Source organism: Eumetopias jubatus, unplaced genomic scaffold, assembly GCF_037043125.1.
Source record: "Eumetopias jubatus isolate StellerSeaLion01/CBP00866 unplaced genomic scaffold, mEumJub1_p1.0 scaffold_17, whole genome shotgun sequence".
Taxonomy (NCBI): domain Eukaryota; kingdom Metazoa; phylum Chordata; class Mammalia; order Carnivora; family Otariidae; genus Eumetopias; species Eumetopias jubatus.
The window spans coordinates 29,611,914-29,630,795 of NW_028274823.1; the positions used below are offsets into that span (position 1 = coordinate 29,611,914).

The following is an 18,882-nucleotide window of genomic DNA, read 5'->3' on the forward strand; positions in this document are numbered from 1 at the left end:
TTGTAGTTCCACGTCTTTCTAGTCTTCCTACCTTACTGGTTTAGGCTCTGATTTCCAGTGCAGTGTTGAAAAGAAAGATGGCGACAGGTATTCTTGTCTTGTTCCTAACTTTAAATAGTCCCAGTGTTGTTTGCTGTACTTATTTTTATTATTAATGAAGTTTCTTTCTGTTTCTTGCTTGCTGAGAGTTTTTTATCATGAATGGCTGGCTGTTAAAACTTTGAGAATTTTTCCTGTATCTGTTGAGATGACCATAGGATTTTTCTTTTTGAAGCTGTTAATGTGGTGAATTATATTAATAGATTGTCTTTTACTGAATTATTTTGCCTTCTTGGGATAAACCCACTTGAACATGATGTAGGAGATTCACCCCAATACATTTCTCTTTATGTTTTGCTGATAATTTCTTTAAAATTTTTACTTTTATTTATTTTCATTTTTGCTTTTATTTCATACATTACAGCTTACAGTTTTTTTATTGTACTGTTACTGTTAGTTTTTTCGTAGTTATACTAGCCTCAAAATGAGTCGGAGAGCATTTCTTCTTTTTCTATGTTCTGGAACATTTTGTATAAAATATGTTATTATCTGTTTGTAGGTTTGGTGGAACTCACTTGTAAAAACCATCTTGGTCTAGTGGGGTTTGCTTTTTTGTATGCTTGTTTGTTTTTTGTGGTAACATTTAGCCTGCTGATTTAATTTCTATTACTAACTGTAGGTCAGTTTCAGGTACTTGTTTCTTTAAGTTTGGGTAGTTATATTTTTCTAGAAAATTGTCATCTGAAATTTCAGATTTGGGAGCATAAATTTGCAGAAGTTTCTTCTGATTTTTTAAACCCTCTACCAAATAATGCATGCCCCCTTTTCATTCCTAGTATTGTTTATTTGTGCCTTCTCTTTTCCTGGATCAGTTTTGCCAGAGGTCTGTTATACTTTCTTTTCACAAAACTGCATTTTGATTTCGTTGATTCTATTATCACTTACTTTTCAATTATATTATTTACACTTATTATTCTCTCCTGCCTTTTTTGAGTTTTCTCATTGGTTCTTTTCTAACTTCTTGAGTTAACTTAATTCTTTAGTTTTCAGTCTTTTCTGATGGAAACATGTAAGATTATAAATTTTCTTCTAAGTTCTCTCTTAGGTACATCTCACAAGTTTCGAAATGCAGTTTATTGGTGTTCAGTTTTAGTTTTTAAAAAACATTCCCATTATGATTTCTCCTTTCACTTATCAAGTATTAAAAATATTTTTTTCAGATTGAATGGTTTTTTTAGGGGGCTACCACTTTATTGTTGATTTCTAATATTGCATGATAGTCAAAATATGATCTGTTATATGGATTCTTAAGTATTTGTTGAAATTTGCTTTGCGGGCTCTCAATACATGGTACTTTTTTGGTAAATGTTCTGTGTATGCTTGCAAAGACTGAATGTGTTTTCTTTATTTGTCGGATGCAGTTTTCTCTCTATATATATCCATTAGGTCGGGCTTATGAATTGTGTTGTTTACATCTTCTCTATTCTAATTTTTGCCTTCTTGAGCTATCAGCTACTGAGAGAGGTGTGTTAAAATTAAAATCTCCCACTATGACTATGGATTTGATGACTTGTAATTTTTTTTTCTTTATATATTTTAGGGCTATATCATTAAGAGATTCAGGATTGTTATATCTCCCTGCAGAATTGCTCCTATTATGTAATAACCCTCTTTACTCCAGACACACTTTTTGGCTTAAGATCTGTTTTGTCTAATGATATTATAGCTATGCCAGATTTCTCTTGGTTAGTTATTTTCTTGATGTATCTTTTCCCATCCTTTTACTTTCAACTTTTCTATGTCATTATGTTTTAGGTGTGTCTCTTGTAAACAGCATATAGCTGGATTTTGTTATCTTATCCAATGTGAGAATCTGTCTTTTAACTGGTGAGTTTAGTCTTTTTATATTTATTGTGGTTACCGCTGTATTTGGATTTGTTTGTATCATTTAATTTTGTGCTATTTACCATGCATTTTTTCTTCTGCTTCTTTTTTCTTTCTTTTCTGATTGGTATTGAATTGATTGGATTTTCTTTATTCTTTTCTTCCTTTTACTTGATTGGAAGATTTATATTGTGTTTCTAGAATGTACAGTCATACCTATAAGATGTTAATAAGCATACCTGACTTGACAAAGTCTAAAGCTTATCATTCTTTCTATCCTCTTAAATAAAACCTTAGAGAGCCTTAATTCTTATCACTGTCCCCCAGTTTTACGTATTGTTGCCTCGTATTCTGGTTTTATGTTCTTTTTATTCCCTGATTAATTATTATCATTATCATCACTTCTGAGAGTAAACATCTATTTTGATTTATAGGTGTTACTTAATTTTTTCCTCTCCATTGTTTTTGGCAATTCATTCTTTTTTTTCTGCTAGTTTGTTGTTATTTTGTTTTTTCAGTGAAGGCTAAGGAGTACATACTTAATCATTCTTCTTTGGTCTGAAATGGTTTTATTTCATTCTTGAATGGTAATCTAGCCTACAGGTCTAAGCCCAACGAAACTTACTTTTCTTTGTCCTGTGGCAATATTATTTCATTTTTGTTTGGCTTCCTCTTCTTTTTGCTTTTATGATTTTTCTCTATGTTTTTGGGTGTTTTAGTTTCACTGTGATGTGTCTAGGTAGAGAAAAGCGTACTTCTCATTGGGCTGGTGGGTAGAGTTTTTTAGCCTCCCTGGAGTTGAAGCCCTCTAGTGGTCTCAATTTTATACAGGAGTCTCAGTTCTAACATCTCAAGACCTCATCTCCTGGCCCTGCATGGGCAATAATCCAAGTCCCTCTCCCTCACTTGTCTAATAACCACCACCAAGGCCACCACTGTACTGGCTCTCAGCTCTCCCTTTGCATATGTCTCTTGAGGATCTCTCCTCCTTTTTTACGATCTTAGTCATGCATTAAAAAAAAAAAGTTATATTTTGTCTAGCACTTTAAGGTGGTGTTAGCTGGAGGGTTTTCTAAGCCTTTTCCACCATTTTTCTAGAACTGTCTCATGCTCTTTATTGGTTTATCCCTGTATGTCAGAGAGCAGTGTTAAATGGAATGACCGCAACAGTTTCTCTATGTTGAGACACCATTCTCTGGGTCCTAGCTGTAGGCTCCGGATGCCTTACCTGTTATTCAAGTTTTATCTTGAGTTTCTGCTTATAGGTAAGTTTCTAGTCCAATTGAACATTGTAGTCTATTTGGAGGGTGGTGTGATATAGGTTGATTTTATGCTAATGAGGAAATAGTGAAGTATGTGCTGGAGTTGTTGATAAAGGATACTGGATCTTCTGGAAATAAGAAGGCACTTGGAAGTTCTTTTCTACTATGCACTTCCCCCAAGGGTCAGAGATAAGATGTGTTAAAATACTAACCTTGGCTGAAAAGGAGAATTGAGAAAGTTCTTCAAGAATTGCAATGATTGAATTCAAAGTGTAATTAGAGTCTTTCTTCCCTGATCCTGGATCCTTTGGTTAGGCCACTGGTTTACTTGAGGGTGTTTGGTTTTTCCTGCTGCAGGTAACTTGTTCATCCCCAAAACTTGTTTTTACAATGTCAGACGAATTAGCCAACTTTCTCTTTTATGCTCAACAGCAGTCAGAATTATACTTCTCTGATATTATTTTCATCTTGTCATTTCCCTGATGGTAACTTAACCATCAACCAAGTTGATCCTGAGTATATAAAATTCTTTAGCCTGTTACTGAAGATGGGAGTCATCTAGCCTTCTTTCTATTCTAATTATTTGTTGTCTTCTCTTGTCAGCTGCCTCCATAATCACCTTTTCACTGTGACTTCATTCGCTCTTCTTGTCTTTATGCTTTCTGCCATGTCCTCCTAGATCATGTCCATTATTTTCTTTAGGATTTCTTCCAGAAGGCCTTTCTTGGTTTAACTTACCTTCCTTGTTCTTTCTTTCTCCTGCCATTTTATAAGATTGTTCTGTGTTACCATGCATTTATGTTGCTCTATTTTTGTTCTGAGTACTTTCATGAAGTATCATTTTTCCCACTAGCTTGTGGACCGTTGCTGTGTAATCCCATGAAGGAATGGAACCTTTTGTATTCCCCTTTCCCACAAAACTAGCACTGTCAACAGAACAGTAAATAGGAAATAAATTCCCTTTTTTCTGTTGAGTAGTTTACAGTCTGGGTGGATAAAACTTAATGAAACAGCACATAAAAACTTATATAATTAAATGTCAAGACAATGTGCTGCTAATTCTAAGTATTTCTGGAACTAGAGAAGTGTTTTTGAATGTGTCTTCTTTTGTGTATAATTATAGAAGCGGAGAAGATTGCACAGGTGGCAAAAATTCGGTTTCAGCAGAAGGTGATGGAGAAAGAAACTGAAAAACGCATTTCTGAAATTGAAGGTACATCAGGGAGAAAAGAGGCTCTGACTGTCCCAAACTGCCTATCTGCCTCAGAGATCAGGCTCTTGATTGTGGTAGGCGGGAGGGCCATAGTCGGAATAATCTGGTCTGGAGGAGGTGGCTGCCCTCAGACCCTAGACAGATTTTTAAAAACTTGTCAATACATGTTCAGCTCTTGGTTTGGTTTATGATTATAGGTAACTCATCCTTTCATTTTTTGTCCTTAAGTTGTGGCTTATTAGCTACCATTTTGTTCTCAGGCAGACAAAATATGAGAATTACTCATAACCAGTTGTAAAGAACGTACAAGATAAAAAACCCCACCGCTACCAGTTTCTTTTCTACCTGGCAACCAAAAAAAAAAAAAAAAATTAGCTGGGGAAAAAAAGAAGCCCCAATTTTCATAGAGGCTCTCAAACTTCTTGATTTCATTTAGTGAGATGTTGACGTTCTAGGCTCACAGTCTTGAAGACCAGACATTCAGCCTCTTGCTTGTATACTGCTGCTTCCTATCATTCTGCATTAACTGATTCTGGATCAAATTTGGAGGGGGTGGGGACAGTGCAATAAATAGAGCAGAGCTTTCATGTCTAGACTTCATTATTTTACTTGAAGCCAGAACCTGGGTAGGGTGCGAGGCTTTTTGAGTGATGAGGGGTAGAGGAAAGAAGGATCAGCATTAGGTGGAAAATAAGCTGAGAGTTCTTTGACGTTGACAAGAGTATTCCCCTTTGAGAAGAGTCTGTCTGGGGACTGGGATTTGAAAACTGCTAATGTTGTTAAATGCCTTTAAGTGATTGAGGAGTGCCTGGCTGGCTCAGTCAGTGGAGCATGTGACTTGATCTCGGGGTTGTAAGTTTGAGCCCCATTTTGGGTATAGAGATTACTTAAAAAGAATAAAATCTTTAAAAAAATAAAGTGATCAAAATATTAGGCAGTGGAGAAAGAGACCCCTACTTAACATAAAATCTGAACTCTTACCCAGCTGAGGAAATAGATTACAACTTTCCTTTGTTTTAAAAACCCTGACTCTATTTTTCTTGCTAGATGCTGCATTCCTGGCCCGAGAGAAGGCGAAGGCAGATGCTGAGTATTATGCTGCACACAAATATGCCACCTCAAACAAGGTGACTGGCTCTCACCCACTCCTTATAATATACTCTTTGGGATTTTGCTTTTCCTTGGGGCTGGGGGTTGGGGGTGGGGCTTTAATATGATAGTGGTGATCTATCCAGTTTCAAGGAAGGGTAGTTGACATCACACTCTCTGGAAATAGCCAATCACTTATCAAGACATATTGCACACTCACTGGGGAGAGAACTTTGTATAGTTCCTTGTAAAAGTGGGGAGCTAGGACAAAGGCAGGGAGATAAATAAACACAAGTCAGATACCATAAATCATCTATCTGTAGTGCCGTATCAGGGCTCAGTAATCAGGAAAGGTGAGGGTCTTCTCATGGAATGACAGGAGTAACAGGAGAAGAGTAAAGTCCATTTAGAGTTGCTTCCCAGATAAGGTAGCTTTTTTGTATAAATGCTAAGTTTATTTAGTGTTTCTCATCAGCAACTTTCTTGGCATTTTGAGATGGGATACTTTTTCATTGTTGAAGACTGTCCCATGCATTATGGGCTATTTTGCATCCCTGACCCTTGCCTGCTAAGCATCAGTAGTGCTCCCCGCAGCACACATGTTTTCAAATTCCCTTGAGTACTGCTTGTTTACTGGATTTAAAAATATTCTAGTTGTGTGGAATTTTATGTGTGATAATTTGAGAAAGGAGGTTGGGTGATACAGGTGAACAGTGTTTGTATAGGGACTCAGGTCAATCTAGGTTTAGAGAATGTAGGCCTACTTAGCAGGAATTAGGAAGAGGCAGCTAGAACCCCTGTGGTATTCTGAGAATGGAAGGATATGACCAAGGTTTATAAAATTATTAATTGTAGAGTAGATCACAACGTTGAAAGAGTTGAGAAAGAGGTTGCCAGTGTTTGGTGCGATTTAAAGGATTAGAGTCAAGATTTAAGGTATAGACGAGTCTTAAATTCTTTCAGTTTAGAAAGGAACAACATATTGTGGGTTCAGAAGAAATGATAAGACATGATAGGTTTATATAATGAGAGTTTTCAGTACTTTGAAATCCAATATAAATTTAGAAGTAAATCTAGCATATTGGAAGAGACACAGCTCTATAGAAACGGAATGGAATTTGGTCAAGATGGAGACAAGGTGAGAATCTTGTGTATAAAACTAGCAATCCAAATCTGTCATGGGAGAAGCTGGCTAGGCACAAGTATCAAGACTTTGTCATTGAGGTTAGCCTTATGCTGAAAGGGACAGCAGTTTTATGCCATTTTGAAAAATGCTATTCAGATCATGACCTATATTAGTAAGCCATTAGAAAGTAATTTGGTTATACACTGTGACCAGATTTGATGGCAGTGTTTCAGCAGAGGGAGTATAGACCCAGGGAGTAGAAGGTGTTGGGGTGCTATGAATGGCCTAGAGGACAGGCCGGGGACTTGAGATGGGGAAAGGATTACTAGGGAAGGTTCCGATAGGCTTTGGGGGAAGTATGTTCCAGGGAATATTAGAAATTTTGATCAAGCCCAGAGAGATTTTGGTTGGATGTATCATGGCACCATGATTTAAATTAAAAAAAACCAAAAAAATCCAAAACTGTGACAGGGAGAAAGAACTGTTTGATTGTCAAACTTGTGTCCACCACAGTCAGTTTAAACATCTAGCTTCTAGGTAGAGTCATGATACCAGACCAGGTGATTTCTTGAGATCTTTTTCCACTTTTAGAATGTGGTCAAGAAAAGCAGAATAACAGTTGGTTGATGGTTATGAGCCCAGTGCCTATGAAGCTCTGCCACTCTCATCTATTGACCTGTTTACCTCTTAAGAGAACCTGCAGAGATTCCAGGCTGATCCAGGTTGAACTCAGCTAGATGAAATAAGAAAGTAGATATGAAAGCATTTTATAGGCTCTAAGTCACTATAGAAATGTTAGTTGTCATCATTGTTCCCAAAAACCCACCTCCTCAATCCTTTTTTTTATTAAAAAGTGAATACTTCTCCCTGCATTAAGGCATGGGCTTGTGTAAGGAACTTCAAGTCTAAAATACAGCTGTGAATATAAGAGCTACACGTCAAAGTGAGAGGTCGTCATTGGCAATGACTCAGAGTTGAGTAGTGATTCAGAAGAGCAGTAGGAAAAATGTGTGTAAGGAAGGAGAGAGATGACTATTGGACCAAAGTGTCCTGATTCCTTTGCTCTTGTTTGCCCCCACACAGCACAAATTGACCCCGGAATATCTGGAGCTCAAAAGGTACCAGGCCATTGCTTCTAACAGTAAGATCTACTTTGGCAGCAACATCCCTAGCATGTTCATGGACTCCTCTTGTGCTTCGAAATACTCAGATGTTAGGACTGGAAGAAAAAGTTCTCTCCTCTCTAAGGAGACTCTTGAACCCTCTGGAGAGAGCCCCATCCAAAACAAGGAGAGCACAGGTTGATGCAAGTGGTGGAAATGTACTCCCATATCAGAATGTGGCCCAAGGGGTTAAGTGGGAACAATGGTTATATGACTCCTCAGATTCACAGAGAACCTGTGCTCCATCTGTTCTGCCTCTCCTGTGGTAGCCCTGGTTTATCAGCCGATTGCAAGATAGAGCCAGTTGTCTGGCACCCAAATGTCTTTTCAGCCACAGTTTTTATCAAGTATCCTGTGTGTCTTCCTTTCTGAACTGGTACTCATGAATGAGGGAAAGTGTGATGCTAAGATACTGCCTGCACTGGAATGTTACACATTAAGTATATAACAAGCTGTGTTTTTCTAAGCTGAGATCCTGTTGAATAATGTTTACATTGGTCCCTGGGGAAATGTGTGCTCAGCCATTCAAGACATAGGAGGCCAGAGAAGATGGCCAGGATGCGGTAAGTGTAAAGAAGACCGATTACGCCTGGGGCCCAAGCTCTCTCTTTGGGGTCCAGTCCCAGCGTTCATCCATGTGATTAGCATCTAGTCCACTGAAGTTCTCCAGGAAATGATCTTCCACTTGAGCAAATATTTACTTGATACTATTTGCACCTTTTTGTTTTCCTATAGTCGAGTTGGTGGCCTGCTGGGATATGTACCTTGCCACCCAACCAGGGATTCCTAATCACTAGTTATTGCATTAGTAGGCTCAAAGAGAGAGCTTGGCTTGAAGTTCTGGGTGAGATGAAACCTTTGCTTTGAACCAAAGCTCTGGGGCCCTCCATTCCCCTCCATTGGATGATGACTATCTGTGTCACTGCCCCAGGCCATTCATAATGAAGGTGCCTGGTTTTTAGCCACAGACAACTCCTTATATGTCACCTCTCAGCTCTGGCTGGCCAAGAGCAAGGCAGGGCTTTAACCAGAATGAGGAGCAGCATGTAATTTCCCAGCTGTTCACTGCACAGTATTATATCATAACTGCAGGAAGTTTTCATAAAAACTGGATTTGGGGTACATTTATTTGCCCCAGTACCTCTGCCTGAAGGCCAAGTCCTAGGGCTGCCATGGTTACTAGCACATTGATTCTCCTCAATATTGTTCTTCTGGAGCCTACATAGTGTGGAACAGAGTAACAGCATCTTTGGTCATCTTTGTTTCATTTTTTTTTTTTTTTTTAACCTGGCTCTGAGATGCTGAAATCAAAGTTGTTCTCCAGCTTTCACCTTCCCTAGGAAGTCAGGATTCCACTGACTTCCTGGGCTGCCAGGGGATTTAATCTCCCATGGGAGGATGACAGAGTGAGTTACGAGTTAGCCTGTGGCTATGGGAGACCTATTTCATCTGGGCCTTTTTCCCCTTCAGATTAGCTTTCCTGAAACAGTGTGCCCCATAGTTAGGCCTGAGTTTGTGCAGCTTTTTAAGACACTTTTCATGTATACTGTGGTCAAGCCAGACAGAAAAGTCATGGGACCACTTCCAGAAACCTTTCCGCTGTCAGTCCTGTCAGTCTCATGACAGCTTGCGGGTTGTGCCAAACACTTTCTATGGGGAAGGAATCCCAAATTTGAGTGGGTCTTTTCCCTGGGCCTTATACTAGAGAGGCATTTGTAATAATGGAGAGAATCCTTTTTTAATTTTTGCTTATTGTATACACTCTCTTTATGAATGGATCTGGTGTTCTCTAGCCCTCCTTTAAAGAACCTTTGAACTATAAGAATAAACTCTTCATCTGTCATGTATTGTTGCTGCAGATAGATAATGATTGTTGTGGGAAATTTGGGTCATTGACCTTTGTGCTTTCATTCCTAGAGATGTTTCCTATTCCCGTGAGCTAAAAGCTGTTGCCCTGAAGTGATGGATGTGGGTTTTCTTACAAGCCCCCTGGTGGCAGAGTTGAGGAACAGGGAACTAGTGTTGTGAAGTTGTAAAGAAACTACTTCCACTTAAACTCTCCATGGAGTGTGCTTCCCAGTGCTCGCTCAGGCTCTAAGTCTATCCCTCCTGTAGGGATGTTCCTTTTGGCAAATATACACTGTAATCTTGAAGTCTAAATTTATATGTGAATTGCTACCTTTTTTTAAAAAAAGAAACCAAATAAAATTATTTTACTATCAGTGATTTGTATTTTTTCCTTATGTCTCCATTATTTTCTGTTGTCTTAACATGTTCCTAAGGCTGTCTTGCCCATTTCAACTAGGTAGCCAGTTTATTTTACTAGTTTAACTCAACTGTAGAGGCTTTTCTTATGCTCTTCTCAGAGTACTGCTTCCCAGGTATAAGAATTTTGAAAGCAGGGTTAACACTTTCTGACTCAGAATTTAACAAGGAATGTTCTGATTCTTGGTGGGATGTGGTCAGCAGCAGAGGAGGAAAGAGGGAGGCTGGAGCATTGTGCCCTTCAGAGGCTGTCTAAGAAGGGAGGAGGCAGGGCAGTTTTATTGAGGCAGAGGAAGGGACAAATTGTACAAATTATAACTGGCAGTGGTATGATGTAACTAACTTCACTAATTCAGATGTTAGTCCAAGAGCCAGGGCTGGATCTGCTCTCCACAGCTTTCATCCTTTCTTTCCTGGGGAACAAATTCACAGTGATGTTGGGCAGCAGGGTTGGTAATTGGGAGTTTTGGGGAAGGCAGCCTTTTACTGGGTTCTGTGGGCTCCACCTCCATAGTATCCTATGTCTGCTGCTACAGACCAAGGAAATTTAATTCAAACCAATTATCCTGTAGGTCTGGGTGGGTATTAAAATGAAGTGATTTAGAACTAAGTCATTTCTGCCTCTTGCTGTGAAAAAGGAATTTTGTGAATTAGAAGTTGTAATCTCTGGTTGCTTTGTGATTAAGCCCCATGTGTGTGCATAGAAGGCTCTTTGTGATCTGGCCCCCACTGACCTCTCCAGCCTGGGTCCTTGAATGTACCTTCTCTGTGTCCCTTAACATATATTGTTCCACTGGCCTGGCTAATTTTTTCCCCTTATAACTTCATCTTTCCTTTGCTAACTCCTGATGAGTCTTCACTTCTTCAAACAGGTCACCCTAAACTGTGGGCTCAGGTGAGCACTCCACATTTCTGCCTTGGAACATTTCACACACCTCACTTTACCTATTTAATGTCTTTCCTCACAAATGTTCAGCTCTCCAGGGGTAGGGACTGTGATTCTGCTCTTTCTTGGGCTGGTATCTATTGCTCATGCCAGGCCCATATGAGTTTTTGGTCAGTTTTGTTGCATGAAAGAACAAAAGGATGAATGTGAAATGCAGGAAAGTGAGTAGTGGGGGAAAAAAGGACATAGAAGTTAGGGTAGAGTGTCTATGTGAGGACTTAATGTGTAACCATGGGAAGTTACCTAACATCTCTGAACTTGTTTACACATCCTCACGGGGCTCTTCAGTGGGTTCAGCAACATATTTTTATGCACTTAGCATAATGATTTCTGCGTGGTGATTGTTGGGGTGCATTTCTGCCTTCCTAGAGTGGGGGAGGCTGATCTAGGGTTCCAAGGCCCCTTCCCTCTCTCAGAATGTGTAAAGGGGGCAGTGATTTCCAGTAATGAGAATCTCATGAAATCTTATTTTTCATAATGGATTTTAAAAAGGAGGAAGAGATAGAAAATGTGTCTGCAGCTCTAAGGTAGTCAAGTGTCAGTCAACCTTCTTTATCCCAAATTATCCTCCAGGACCTCACATACCACGACATTTGAGATACTGCTGCTTCTAACAGTTAATATTTGTAGAGCACTTTGCATTTACCAAAACATTGACATACACACTGAGGATGTAGTCAGTTTTTTGTAGTGATTAAGGGGTTGGGTTTTACATTTAAACAGTTCTGAAGAATAGAAGAGGAAGAAAAGGTGCCAAACCTGACCAAAACACTACAAAACAGAAATAGCTACCAATCTTTTTTTTTCTTTAAATTTTTATTATGTTAATCACCATACATTACATCATTAGTTTTTGATGTAGTGTTCCATGATTCATTGTTTGTGTATAAAACCCAGTGCTCCACACAGAACGTGTCCTCTTTAATACCCATCACCAGGCTCACCCATCCCCCCACCCCCCTCCCCTCTGGAACCTTCAGTTTGTTTTTCAGAGTCCATCGTCTCTCATGGTTCGTCTGCCCCTCCAATTTCCCCCCCTTCATTCTTCCCCTCCTGCTATCTTCTTTTTTTTTTCTTAACATATGTTGCATTATTTGTTTCAGAAGTACAGATCTGTGATTCAACAGTCTTGCACGATTCACAGCGCTCACCATAGCACATACCCTCCCCATTGTCTATCACCCAGCCACCCCATCCCTCCCACCCCCCCACCACTCCAGCAACCCTCAGTTTGTTTCCTGAGATTAAGAATTCCTCATATCAGGGCGCCTGGGTGGCTCAGTCAGTTAAGCGGCTGCCTTCGGCTCAGGTTATGATCCTGGGGTCCTGGGATCGAGCCCCACATCTGGCTCCCTGCTCAGTGGAGAACCCGCTTCTCCCTCTCCCTCTGCCTGCCACTCTGCCTACTTGTGCTCTTTATCAAATAAATAAAATCTTAAAAAAAAATTCCTCATATCAGTGAGGTCATATGACTTTCTCTGATTGACTTATTTCAGTCAGCATAACACCCTCCAGTTCCATCCACGTCGTTGCAAATGGCAAGATCTCATTCCTTTAATGGCTGTATAATATTCCATTGTATATATATACCACATCTTTTTTATCCATTCATCTGTCGATGGACATCTTGGCTCTTTCCACAGTTTGGCTATTGTGGACATTGCTGAATAGCTACCAATCTTAAAAATATCAGTGCAAAAGTCTACTAACACATGGTCTAGCATCACATCAAAAATACTACACCACCACCAAGTGAAGATAATCAGGAACACAGGAATGGTCTAACACTAGGAAATCTAGTAAAATTAACCATGTGGGGCGCCTGGGGGGCTCAGTCAGTTAAGCGTCTGACTCCACTTCAGCTCAGGTCATGATCTCAGGGTCATGAGATAGAGCCTGCTGTTGGGCACTGCACTGGGTATGGAGCCTGCTTAAGATTCTCTCTCCCCCTCTCCTGCTGCTCGCACATGCTTGGGCTCACTCTCTCTAAAAAATAAAAATAAAAAAAAATTCACCATGTAAATAGAATTTAGGGAGCAATCACATGATGTCTCGTTTGTATAGAAAATGGTTTTGATAATTAACATCCATTTTTAGTTTTTTAAGCCCTTAATAAAATGGGAATGGGTGACTAGCTCCTTAGCCAGAGAAAACATTTCTCAAACCAGGCTAATTGATAAAAGACTAAAAGGATCCCTGTTAATACCAGGAATAAAGTCTACCTACCATTACTAGAATTAGAAAAAGGGAATGAGATAAAAAATTTTAAAGAAGGCAAATTTGGAGATGAAACAATTGTACCTGTAAAGTACAAGAAAATTTCCTGAACGTGATTGCAAAAATAGAATTATTCACTGGTTAGGTACAAATTTATTAAAGATTTTATTTATTCACTTTAGAGACAGCATGAGTGCGGAGAGGGGCAGAGAAAGAGAAAATCTCAAGGAGACTCCAAGTTGAGCAAGGAGCCCAACACAGGGCTCGATCTCACCACCCTGAGATCATGACCCGAGCTGAGATCAAGAGTTAGATGCTTAAACAACACCCAGGTGCCCCACAAATTTATTATTTTAAAACAATCAAGTGCTACCCTATATAAAGTAAAACTTAATATAATGAAGACAAGTTTTTGTTAATAAAAACCAGGATGAAATACTTGGGAATAAACAAGAAATTTCAAGATCTATAGAAAAAACTTCAAACTGTTAGAGGATGTAAGAATTTTAATAAATTAACTTATTCTGTGGGAAGGAAGAGAGCGCAATTATCCCAAAATCAATCTATACGTTTATGAAATCTCAATAAAAATATCAACCAGGTATTTTTTGGAACTAAACTAACATCCCAAATTTGATAGGGTAGATTTTAAAAGAATAGTCACAATAGCCCTACCTAATGTTAAAATATAAAGTCACAGTTATTGGAGCACCTGGGTGACTCAGTTGGTTAAGTGTCCGACTCATGCGCACTGAGGATGTAAGTTTTTTGTAGTGATTTCTGCTCAGGTCGTGATCTCAGGCTTGTGGAATCAAGCCCCACATGCATCTTCATGCTCAGTGCGGAGTCTGCTTGTCCCTCTCCCTCTGCTCCTCCCCCTGCTCACTCTGTCTCTCTCTCAAATAAAATCTTAAAATCACAGTTATTGAAGCTGAGTACTATAGCTTTAATAGAGCAATTAAAATATAAAAATAAACTGAACTTTATATGGAAACTTAGTACATGATAAAGATGTGTTTTTCCTTGTAACCTAGAGGGAAAATATGGATTATTCAATAGAGTTCGGAAAACTCTGGGGGAATTGGAAAAAATATATATCCCTAGCTCACATCTTACACGCAAATTTATTCGTGGTGGCTCAAATATATGCACAGAGAATGTTAAACTGTAAAGTGTGAAATACCTCTATGGAAGGCAATGTGGCAGTATTCATCAAAATTCAAAACATAATTTAAAAAGGACTTTCACTACTAGGAATTTATTCTTCATGAATACCTCCCCCAAAGTAAGAATATGCATCATAGCAGTATTCGTGATATTTAAAGACTGGGAGATCCCTGAATGTTCACTTCCAAAGAATTTTTAAAAATCCCTTATTTCAATAAAGTGGAATACTAAGCAAGTGACAGAACACCATAGGATACTGCTATTTGTGTGAAAATAGTGGGGGATGTATATATGTGTCTTTTATTTTAAATCTGTAAGCTATCTCCCAAAGGATATATCATAAGTGGGTAAACAGTGATTACATCAAGAAGGAAACCAAAAGAGTATAGGAAAAGAAGAGATTCATTTTCTTTTTTTTAAAATTTTTATTGTTATGTTAATCACCATACATTACATCGTTAGTTTTTAATGTAACGTTCCATGATTCATTGTGCATAAGAGATTCATTTTCACTTTTCACCTTTTTGTACATTTTTTTATATTTTATACCATATGCATGTATTATCTACTCCAATTGTAAAATAATGTTTAAGGAAATGCAAAATAAAGTAAAAATGGAAAAAGGAAGCTTTCGCTTAAATAGTAGGGATGCTTTATAATCAGAGAGAACCTGGTTCAGGTTTAACCATGCCACTTGCTAAAAGTCTAACTTCAAATTATTTCTTCTTTCTGAATGTCAGTTTCCTTGTTTATACTGTATGAACAAAGAGAGAGCCTACTGGATGTGGTTGAAGTGAAGATTAAATGAGATTTCTAAAAAACTAAGTGCAGTATCAGGTAAATGTGAAGGCCCCAATATAAATTGTGGATATCATTATTATTTTATCATTTAATCCTCACAGTTTTTTGTGAAAAAAGAAGCCTGTTTTGGTTACCCCACCCCATTTTACCAAGTGAGGGAAGTAGGGTTTGGTTCAGCAATTTTATATCTCATTTTCTCATTCACATCTGGATTCAGAAAGAAAAAATTATGAGATGTAAGCTCCCGATTTGAGGCAGCAATTCCAGTAAAGTTCATTGTCTAGACAATATAGGTTGCAAACTCTAGTTTTTCAACAATTGATTATTGCACATTGACCATAATATTGTTTTTCCCACTGACAACCATCTTACTATTCAGTAAAAGGTAATGTATGAGAGTGTGTAAAATAGCCGTAACTAGACAACCACTCATGAGGCTAGTTTAAGAGTGCTCACTCCTATTCAATCCACTATAATTAAGAGTGTTAGATTTTTTTTTTTTTTTAAAGAACCAAGGATAAGTGTGATAAAGTAACATTCTACTCTCCATTTCTTGGTTCCAGGGCACTACTGTATTGCATTACTGTCTTTGTTTTTTTCAATTGCAAGGAGTTTCCCAATCTAGAGAAGTTTGATCCAGGACACTTTTTGGATTATAAAATAGCAGCTTCAGGTAAACAGAATACTTTGTGCCTTTTTTCCCTGGTAAATACAAATAAATCCACCGAAGTCATACACATGCACATTCTGAATAATTTGTAGCTTCACTGAATTTATGGCGTAACTAAGTAATCCACTGGTGATAGCAAAGTCAATCAAATCAAATTGTTAGAACTCTCCAAATCTGGATGAAACCATTAAATCTGTACACTAGTAAGATCAGGTGAGTCATCCAGGAACTATTTTGTTGTTTGGTAATTGAGTACAATGCAGGTTTTTAAAGAAACCAAAGAAAGTCAATCCAAATCAGATGCCATGTAGTTTTACCAGATGACAAAGGAATTTGCTTTTGCAAACTTTTGTTGATCTCCCCTTTGTAATACAGACCTTTCCAAAACAAAATGTACAAGTTCCTTTCTTTTTTGTAAACTAACCATTATTAATTTTCTAATTCTTAGAGCCAGGGGCCATCAAAAAGACCTTGGCCATTTTATCTTCTTTTTTCCTCTCTGAAATTCAGAACTCCATATACCCTTGCCTCTGTGCAGGAGCTGGTTGGCTCCCAGTTACTATTTTCCATAAGTTCATAAAAATAACAGGATTGGTCAGCACACATTTTTTCCCTTATTATCTTATCCAATCATTTGATTAGTATTTTCAAAAATAACAGTTGATAATGTTTTGCTTCTAATTACAATGATAGTAGGTGTTCAACATAAAAAGTGGAAAATGCAGAAAAGCAAAAAGCAAAAAAAAAAAAGTTACCCTACAGAGATAATCACTGTCAATATTTTACTGTATACAGTAGGTGCTCTTGAGCCCTCCCATCACCCTTTTCTCTCCATCTGCCAGCCTGTCCTTCTCTATGGCATTGCCACCCCCAAGTTGGATTGAGGCCCAGCAGCAGGAGCAGAAGGAGCCAGAACTGGGAGCTGGCTGTGGTCTGGGAGTCCATGGCCTAGTGTGAGGGAGGTAGCAAGAAGAAAGTCAGCTACTACTATGATGTGATACTGGAAATTATTATGGACAGGGTCAGCCCATGAAACCTCAGAATCCTCATGACCTGTAACTTGCTGCTAAATTATGGCTTATATAGAAAAATGGAAATATACAGTCCCATAAGACCACTGCTGAAGAAATGACAAAATACCACAGTGATGAATACTTCGAATATTTACATTCAGTAAGACCAGATAACCTTTCTGAGTATAGTAAGCAGATGAAGAAATTTAGTGTTGGAGATGATTGTCCAGAGTCTGATGGACTGAGTTTTATAAGCTCTCAACTGGTGCTTGGGGCTGTGAAATTAAACCAACAACAAGCCAACATGGCTGTTAACTGGGCTGGAGGATTACATCATACTAAGAAATCAGAAGAATAGGATTCTGTTGTGTTAATGATATTGTATTTGCCATCCTTGAATTACTGAAGTATCATCAGAGAGTCATATATTATTATTGATATTCATCATGGTGATGGTACTCAAGAAGCTTTTTAAGCAGCAGATCATGTAATGACTATTATTCCATAAATATGGGGAATTCTTACCTGGAACAGGAGACTCTAGTCATATTGGTACAGAAAAAGGCAAATACTCTGCTGTCAACTTTCCAATGAGAGATGGTATAGATGATGAGTCATGGGAAGTTATGTAAGCCTATTATCCTAAAAGTGACAGAGATGTATCAACTTAGTGCTGCGGTGTCGTAGTGTGGTGCAGACTCACTGGTGATATACTTGGTTGCTTCAAGCTGACAGTCAAAGGTCATGCTAAATGTGTAGAAGTGGTAAAACTTTCAATATGCCGTTACTGATGCTTGGGGGAGGTGGATAGAAAATCTGTAACGTTGCTCGATATGGGACATATAAGACTGCAGTTGCCCTCAATTGTGAGGTTCTCAGTGAATTGCCATATAATGATTACTATTAGTATTTTGGACCAGACTACAAACTGCATATTAGTCCTTCAAACATGACAAACCAGAACACCATGGAATATATGGAAAAGAAAAAACAGCATTTTTTTGAAAATTTACACATGCTACCTCATGCACCTAGCATCCAGATGAAAACTATTCCAGAAGATGCTGTTCATGAAGACAGTGGAGATAAAGATGGAGAAGATTCAGACAAGAGAATTTCTGTTTGGATACCAGATAAACAGATAGCTTGTGATAAGGGATTCTCAGATTCTGAGGATGAAGGAAAAGGAGGTCATAGAATTGTGGCTATCATAAGGAAAGAGCAAAGAAAACTAGAACTGAAGAAGACAGGAAGGAAACTGAGGACAAAAAAAGTAGATGTTAAGGAAGAAGATAAATCCAAGGACAAGCGTGGTGAAAAAACAGATACCAAAAGAGCCAAATCAGAACAGCTCAGCAACCTTTGAATTTGACAGTCTCCCAATTTCAGAAACCATAAAAAGGAGAGAAAATATTGGGAAGAAAGTTTTTTCCTTTTGAAGACTCCTGGCTTCATTTTATACTAGATTGGCATGGACTGTGTTTATTTTCAAAATGGCTTGTTTTTGTTTTTGTCTTTCTTGGCAAGTTTTATTGTGACTTTTCTAATCATAAAACAAAATTTCTTTTTTCCATCATGCTTTATGTAAGTATTTAAAATTGATATTAGTGTGTCAAAAAATGATCTACTAAAGAAGTGGACTTTCTGAGCTGATTTTTCCATGTTTTGTAATTCTCTTTATTAAAAAAAAATTGTAGTTGGAGAAAAAACGAACTACAAAACTACAGTAATTAACACTGTGTGACACTGGTGTATAGATGGACATATAGATTGAAGATCCAGAAATAAAACCTCATTTATGGTCAATTGATTTTCAACAAGGGTATCAAGACAACTTAATAGGGAAAGAATAGTCTTTTCCACAAATGGGGCTGGGACAACTAGATATTCACATGCAAAAGAATGAAGTTGGACCTCTTCCTTAAACCCTACACAAAAATTAACTCCAAGTGGCTCATAGACCTAAATGTGAGAGTTAAAACTATAAAACTCTTAGAAGAAAAAATAGGAGTAAATCTTCATGACCT

At 38.2% G+C, this 18,882-nt stretch overlaps 1 protein-coding gene and 1 pseudogene across 3 annotated transcripts in view; both read left to right on the forward strand.

Moving 5' to 3' along the window:
- The window catches only part of ERLIN1 (ER lipid raft associated 1), a 40,353-nt gene extending 30,355 nt beyond the window's left edge, over positions 1 to 9,998 (forward strand). For all 3 annotated transcript variants that reach the window (XM_028098546.2, XM_028098545.2, XM_028098547.2), the window contains 3 exons: positions 4,309 to 4,398; positions 5,446 to 5,525; positions 7,697 to 9,998. In XM_028098546.2, the coding sequence (XP_027954347.1) occupies positions 4,309 to 4,398; positions 5,446 to 5,525; positions 7,697 to 7,918 (392 nt within the window). In that variant the 3' untranslated portion in view covers positions 7,919 to 9,998. The remainder of the gene's footprint in view (positions 1 to 4,308; positions 4,399 to 5,445; positions 5,526 to 7,696) is intronic.
- Positions 9,999 to 16,785: 6,787 nt separating this feature from the next.
- Positions 16,786 to 18,221, forward strand: LOC114205269 (histone deacetylase 2 pseudogene; annotated as a pseudogene).
- Positions 18,222 to 18,882: the final 661 nt, after the last annotated feature.